At 32.4% G+C, this 7,795-nt stretch overlaps 1 protein-coding gene across 1 annotated transcript; it reads left to right on the top strand.

The window, feature by feature from the left end:
- Positions 1 to 224: 224 nt before the first annotated feature.
- LOC131610353 (remorin 4.2-like) lies at positions 225 to 3,409 on the top strand. Its single transcript, XM_058882271.1, has 2 exons — positions 225 to 1,097; positions 2,884 to 3,409. Exons 1-2 carry the CDS (start codon positions 420 to 422, stop codon positions 3,073 to 3,075), a joined length of 870 nt encoding a protein of 289 aa, XP_058738254.1. The 5' UTR covers positions 225 to 419; the 3' UTR covers positions 3,076 to 3,409.
- The last annotated feature ends 4,386 nt before the right edge of the window (positions 3,410 to 7,795 follow it).

Raw genomic sequence — 7,795 nt, 5'->3', positions numbered from 1 at the left:
GAGAAAAATAATTATTAATTTAAGTAAAAAAAATTCAAATTACTAACATCTCAAATTTATAAATTGTTTTCAAGAAAAACAAATCATAAATTCCCCCCTTCACATCCTTCCTTAAATAAATTTCTAAATTTTTTTCTCATTTTCACATCAATCCTAGTCTGATTTTACTTTAACACTGCCTTTCTTTTTATAACCAGTCCAATAATATCGTTTTCATTTTATAAAAAAATTTCTTTACATACCCTCAACTCTCCTTTCCCCATATCTCTCTTTGTGGTCTAGATAGACTCTTCTCACCATTTCCAATCACTAACAACCTCAAAAAAACAAAAAACACACACACAAACACTAAACATCACAATACCATGCTTGAATAAAATCTCTTCACTTTGTTGTTTCATAATTTATAATTCCACACCATGAATAGTAATCCAAATACTTCAACCAGACATGTATCAGATGAAAACCAAGAAGATGAACAATTCACTGAAATCAGAGAAATCCATGCTTTAACACCACCACGACTTCCACCACCTCCACCGTCAACCAACGGTGGCCATAACCACCGTTCATCTTCTTTATCCATTACCAGCAGCACAGATAGTGAAAACTTCACAACTATAAGCAGAGAATTCAATGCTTTGGTTCTAGCAGGATCAACTATTGATCACAACAACAATATAACTCCTCAATCTCATCCTCATGATCATTATGAAACCAGTAACAACAACAACAGCAGCAACAACAGCAATAACAATAATTTGGGGAGGATTAGAGAAGAAGATATGATGGAGGAAACAAACCCTTTGGCTATTGTACTTGATAACAACCCTTTAGATCCTGTTCAATCTCCTACTACCAGAAGAGTCGTGGCTGGCGGCAGCGGCAACGGCGGTGGTGGTACACGTGTCGGCAGTGAAGACCAACACGTGTCGGTTGATAAAGTGAAGAAGGAGGAAGTTGATGCAAAGATATCAGCTTGGCAGAACGCGAAAGTTGCGAAGATTAATAACAGGTTTAAGAGGGAAGATGCTGTGATCAATGGCTGGGAAGGTGAACAGGTTCAAAAAGCTACTACTTGGTTGAAAAAAATTGAGGTAAGAATTTTTTGAAAGTTTTTTCTCAAGGTGTTATTTGCATGTAGGTTGTTTTCTTTTTTCTTACTCTAGTGGTAATTATTACTATACGTTGATTAAAATCTTAGTCAATGATTACTATGAAGACTTAAAATAAGTAGGATTTATTAGTAGTTGTTAATACCTACTTTGATCTAATCAATACATAACTAATTGAAAGAATATTTCAAGTTAGGGTAAAATATTTTTACGTCTTTGCATGCATGGTAATTGGATAGAGATTGAGAATAAAATACAACAGGTTTAATGTCTAAATCATATACCGATAGAAAATTATGTTAAGCCAAAAGAGAATCATGGCCCAATTAGTTATTACAAAGTTTAAAGGCCTAGGAGAATTGGTCGGTTGGTGAAAGATTGAAACCTAGAGTGTACTTTCTTCAATTTTATTAATTTAAATCTCATTAGGTGTAAATAATAAATGTTATTGATTTAATTTTTACAGAGTTTTGTTGGTGGAATTGGTCCTCGAATTAACCGGTCTTGAGGGTCTGATTTTGGATTTTCAAAAAACTAATATTTCAAAATATAATTGAAATCAATTCTTCTAGAGACACCTAATTAGAATTTAACTTTTTAAGTAAATAATTTTGTTGAGTATAGAAACCAGAATCGTGATTGATTCGTAGCGATGAATTTTTTATACGGTGAGGAGGATCTTCAGCTCCGATGAATATGTAAAGTTAACACTCCAACATTAAAATCAGTTACACATTTCAACAATGAATAGAAAATATAAGTTTCGCCTTATTGAACTTATAGTAATAATTTTTTTTAATTCAGATTTGATCTATGTTCTAATTAGCATGTATTTAGATGCTTATCAATTATATTAAATTAACTTGAAAAACCATCAATTCAATAGCTTTAAACAGCTTCATTATTTTCACCGTTTTATTGCATTACAAAGCAATTTTTCATTGTGATGTGGTCTCTAATATAAATTCGCACATATTTATTAGATTTTATATTGATTTATAATCTATTATTACAAAATTAGTTGTAAAATAAATGGTATCAATAAACTCATTTATTTTAGACTTTATCTTTTCTATCATTGTATTTGAATGTTTCATACTTATTTATTTTATATAAACTGCTAATATTTTTCCACCCCTAATAAACCAACATGTACCATTTATCAACAAAAAAAAAAGTATCTATTAAATTTTTTTAATAAGTAATGTTTCATTAAAATGACAAGATGGAATACTACCATCCTGGACCAACCAAAAAAAACCTCACCTCTTTATACAAAACAGAGGTAAAGTGTTTCATAGGTGAAAATTACAGGGCAGAGAAGACTCGTTAACGGTTCTGACTTCTGAACCACTTCCAAGAGATAAACACAATAGCACTTACACAATCATCAAAATTAAAATTTTTACCGTTATCTATTAAATTTCTTATTATGTGTTGAAATTACTTCCTTTATATTATAGAGTGAATTGTTCCAATTAAATTCATAATCATTGATTAATTTGACTTATATAAAGTAAGCTAGTTAGTCCTCTCTGTATTGCATTGGCTATTCTAAAGCTAAAATCTCCTTCACATGCAATTCAATCATTTTCTATAAATAGTAACTATTTTGGTGAACATGGTCCTGGTTTGGTGACAACAGACACCTATGATTATGATCTGCATCATTATTGTTTCATTATTGATAGCAAAAAAGGTCAAAATAAGTTACCTTCCAACAAGGACCAATCTGTTTAATGACATAAAAAAACTTGTTTGTGTGCAGAGAAAGCTAGAGGAGAAAAGAGCAAAAGCATTGGAGAAAACACAAAACAAAATAGCAAAAGCTCATAGAAAAGCAGAAGAGAGGAAAGCATCAGCAGAGGCAAAAAGAGGAACCAAAGTGGCTAGAGTTCTTGAAATTGCTAACCTTATGAGAGCAGTTGGAAGACCTCCAGCCAAAAAATCTTTTTTCTAAGTTTGTTTTTCATATTTTAATTTTTGAAAAATACTTAATTTAGACCAAAAAAAAAAAGGGGGAAAAAAAACTCTTCCTTTTTAATTAGTTAAGGTGCAAAAGGGATTGCAATGAGCAGTATATAAAATTAGGAAGATAAAGAGATGTGTATCATATAATATATAGTTCATGAAAACCAATTGGAGTGTTTATATGTGATTAATTTGTTTGAATGTGGTGAGTATATTGAGTGGTGTGGTGGTGACATGATCATTTGATCATTGTGGTTGTTACACACTTTGGTGTTTTTTGTACATTAGTTTTAATTTAATACTTCTTGGAAAATATTTGCTTCCATCATTTACAAGTGCCTACACCACACCTAACTTTGCCTAATGTCCACCTACTTCTCATTTTTCTCTAATGGCTGATGTAACAGTCTAACAAATCCACTTTATCATTAACTAATTATTAGATCCTATATGAGGAGACACAAAATAACTCAACATTTAATGCAATGAGATTAATTGAATTGGACTTTCTCATGTTTTAAAATGTAATTTAAATTTAAGTTTTTTTAAATTAAAAATTTTGTTGGGATAATTTTACTGGATTCTAAGAAGAGAAGGTGCATGAATACCTATACAAATTCATTGTCTCAACACTGGTCGGACCCCTAACACGTGGTGATAGGCCGCCTTACATGGGCCATGAAATTTTGCGACGCGTGGTGATAGACCGCCCATACTTAGGTGATAGACTTTCTTATTGGGCTTGGACTGCCCGAACTAACTCCCACTTTTATTTACTCAATAAATATGGATGGTGACGTGTCTCAACAGTAAGTGATCTGAGATAGAGTAATTGCGGAAATCGCCTCCCCCATAATTCAAGGGAGAACAAGTTCCTTCCTCTTCACATTTCTAATAAGAGAGTTATGGTAACTACTCTCTAACCTAGGCCCAAGAAGAAGCCTTGTATATATACCTCATTTCCTGAAGGGGAGAAAGATCCAAGCTCTCATACAAAAACCAAGTACATAGCTCTCCACAGCCATACGTGGGCGAGCTCTCACCTCACACAATAAACCTATAACCCCCTAGACAGCCCTAAACAACAAGGAGTTGTCTCTTACTGTACTTTTTAGCAAGTGCAAAAATTGAGTTGTCCAATAAAATGTATGATGTCATCATTACTATTTAATATTGTAGTGATCATAAGTCCAACTAGTGTTGTATATATAATCATCATGTGATCATAAGTGTAACAATACAAATATAAGTGAATGTGAAGTGCAATATACATAAATTACTTCTATTTTCTCTATTCCTCTTTTATGTGTATGCATATAAACTCTAACAAGTCATATTTAGAGTCTCAAGCTGTTGGATTCAAAAGTCATTAATATTTGTTGTCCACTCTACTTATCACTGAGTGAAGATGGTGAGTTCTTTGGAGAATCTTGAAAATAATTTTCTTGGAAAACTCCATCTTCTTCCAACAAGAATTGGAATATATGGAGCAAGAAAATAACTTTCAATAGTATCACGATGATCACCAATCAAATGAAGAATTACGGTGAAGTTGTTTCTGATCAAACCACCGTGAACAAAGTGATGTGCACTTTATTCTCTAAATTTGATTGCATTATAATGGCAATTGAGGAATCAAAGAATTTGTCTATTATGAAGGTTGAGGAATTGTAGTGTTCCTTGGAAGCACATGAACATAGGGCGCTTTAAGGAACCAAAGAACTAGTGACTAATAAGACTCTTTAGGCTCAAACACCCAAGAAATGTGGTGGTTCAAAGTGGAAGGGAAAAGAAAAATTCAAGAAAGTGGAATCTCAACAAGATAACTCCAAGAAATGTGATCAACTTGAATCATCTTAAAATAAAGCCTTTCAAGTCTGTATAATACAACAAATTCTTTATGTCTTGCTATTGAGATGATTGGAGATTATTCTTGGCTATGGCACCTCCGGTATGGACACCTTAGTTTTTAGAGTTTTTGTGCCATAAAGTCAAGGAAAATAAATAAGTTTTTTCTAGAATCAAGTTGCATTTAGATGTGTGCAATAATTTCTTGATAAGCGAGCAACCAATGCAATCTCTTGTGTCATAGATTTTAATGAGAGCTCAAGATAAACTTGATGTCATGCATTATTATATATGTGACCTGTATAACACAATTTCTCGAGGAAAGTTATATATATATATATATATATATATATATGTGTGTGTGTGTGTGTGTGTGTGTGTGAATTCTGCTGAATAATACATATCTACCTAATGAAGACCTAAGACGATGTGTCCATAGTGTTTCAAAAGTTTAAAGTTTTGGCAGAAACGCAACTTAAAATTCTTTGGAGTGATGAATAAACATAAAGAGAAGTTGAAACCATTTGTGAAGAGATGTAAATTCAATACGAGATCACAAGTACACCCCTAAGCGTAGTGGTTGTGCAAAAGGAAAAGAAACCTTTTCATGCTTTTTTAGGTAATTACGATCAAGTAGAGAATGCAAGAATATTGCAGATGATAAAATTTCCAACTAGAAGTATCCAATAATATAATGTTATTCTAAACAAGATGATCACGCTAAAGGAAGACCTAGTGAACTTAACCTTATTATTGATGTTGAGTCGCTCATTTATGAAGAATCAACTACATCTTATGTGTGGATTACTGCTATAAAGGAAGAAATCAAGACAATGGAGAAATATCAAACATGGAATTTAGTCTCTTTATTAGCAGAGAAGATACTTATTGTATTCAAATGGCTACAAAGTGAAGCACCTCAGATGGTTCTATTTCTTAATACCAGACAAGGCTTGTTGTAACGGTATTCTTGCAAAAGCCTAACATCAACTTCATCAGAATATTTGCACCAATTGCTAGTATTGATACATACAGATAAGTGATAATTGTGTTTAACTTATAAAAATAGAATCTTGCTCAACTAGATGGCAAACCGGTATTTCTCATTGGATTCCTTACGGGGGAATTTATGTTTAACAACCTTTGAGATTCATTGTGAGAGGTGAAAAGATTAGGTCTTACAACTTAACAAGACACTTTATGGCCTTAAACAAGCTCAGAGGGTCTATAATAAGTTGATTGATGAGGTCTTAAAGTAGATTGCATATTTCAAGTATACAATTGAATGTGGAATGCATGTGAAAGGCGTGTATCAACACAATATCATTATAATATGTCTATGTGTGGATGATCTACTCGTCACATGAAGCAATCACAATGAGATTCATAATCTCAAATTAAGGATGGACACGAAATTTGGCAAGCCTATCATAGGAGGCCTAAGTTACTTCCTTGACCTCAAATTTGCTGAAAGCCCGAAAAGCTTGGTAATCCACTAGAGGAAGTACATCAATGATATCTTGAACTACAACTCAACAAGTACTCACATAGAAGAAATTCCCATTTTCACTAAGGGTCTGTGAGTATGAACATGGGTGTATAAAGAAATTCTCATTTTCGTTGGGGTGTCTTCGGATATGTATATCCGAATTAATCAATATTCCGATTTTTTTATGTGTCTTCGGATATGCATATTCGAAGGGTATTTTGGAGTTTTCAGGGGTGTTTTTCACCCTATATGGGTGTACAAAGAAACTCTTTAATTTTAATTGACTTAGTAAAACTCTATTACAAAACAATTTTGCAATTTGGGTCTCCCTCCATAAAGTTTGTCATGAGGTCACCTTATTTGTACATTTTGAAGTTTTGTAACAGCCCAAAACATGTATCCACAAAATGCTTTACAAACACTTGCAATCTAAAAAAGAGAGCTAAAGTAAAAAAAAAAAAAACAGTAAAAAATATATGCATGATATCTGGTGCACCATGAATCATCAGTGGAAGGCCTTTCATATCATTGCAAATTGCTAATATAGAAAATGACATGCTGCCGACACGAGACACATCATCTCAACTGTCAACATAATAATAACTTGTTGGTAGATAGATTACATGTTTTTCCTTTCTAAAATCACATGTATATCATCCACTAGACCACTACCACACACCGTTTTTGTCAAAGAAATATACATGTCATTCTTAAAGTTTCTATTTCCTCCTTTAATTCATATGATCATAAAATAAATGTGAATCTTTAGTCACTTTTGTTTTTTTAAGGTCCAATGATTAAAAGTTTTTGTTGAAATAGTAAAAAAGAAACAGCACTATGGAATGCATAATCTAATTCTAGTGATCATAAAATAAATGTGAATCTTTAGTCACTTTTTGTTTTTTAAAGGTCCAATTATTTAAAAAATTGGAGAAACAGCACTATGGAATGCATAATCTAATTGTTGAATCATGGTAGAAGCACATAAAAGGTTGAAAGTTTGTCACCTGTCAAATGCCAACTGTGAATTCAATATTATGTCAAGATGATATGTAGCTAGTATGTTAAGTAGTAATGTCCTCTCATTATACCAGCAAATAACATGTATCTTGTTATTGTGAACAACTTAGCATCTTTTATTCTTTTGACCATTAAATGTTCAGTTGTTGGAATGAAACATTTTAGAACAAGTCACTTGCATATTGTCCTGTATGATAGAGAAAAGGAAAGAGGGATATTAAGGATATAAATTTTATCTTTAATTTTAAAATTTTGTTTGAGAGTTCGGAAGAGATGGAAAATTAACACGTTGAAAGAGGAGATTTTTTAAAAGAGGAGTTTGAAGAATTCCCTTCCTCGTATTTTTTGGTTT

The sequence above is a fragment of the Vicia villosa genome, linkage group LG6 (assembly GCF_029867415.1).
Source record: "Vicia villosa cultivar HV-30 ecotype Madison, WI linkage group LG6, Vvil1.0, whole genome shotgun sequence".
NCBI lineage: Eukaryota > Viridiplantae > Streptophyta > Magnoliopsida > Fabales > Fabaceae > Vicia > Vicia villosa.
Note: the sequence above shows the minus strand (reverse complement) of the source record. Positions and strands in the feature narration are given on the sequence as shown.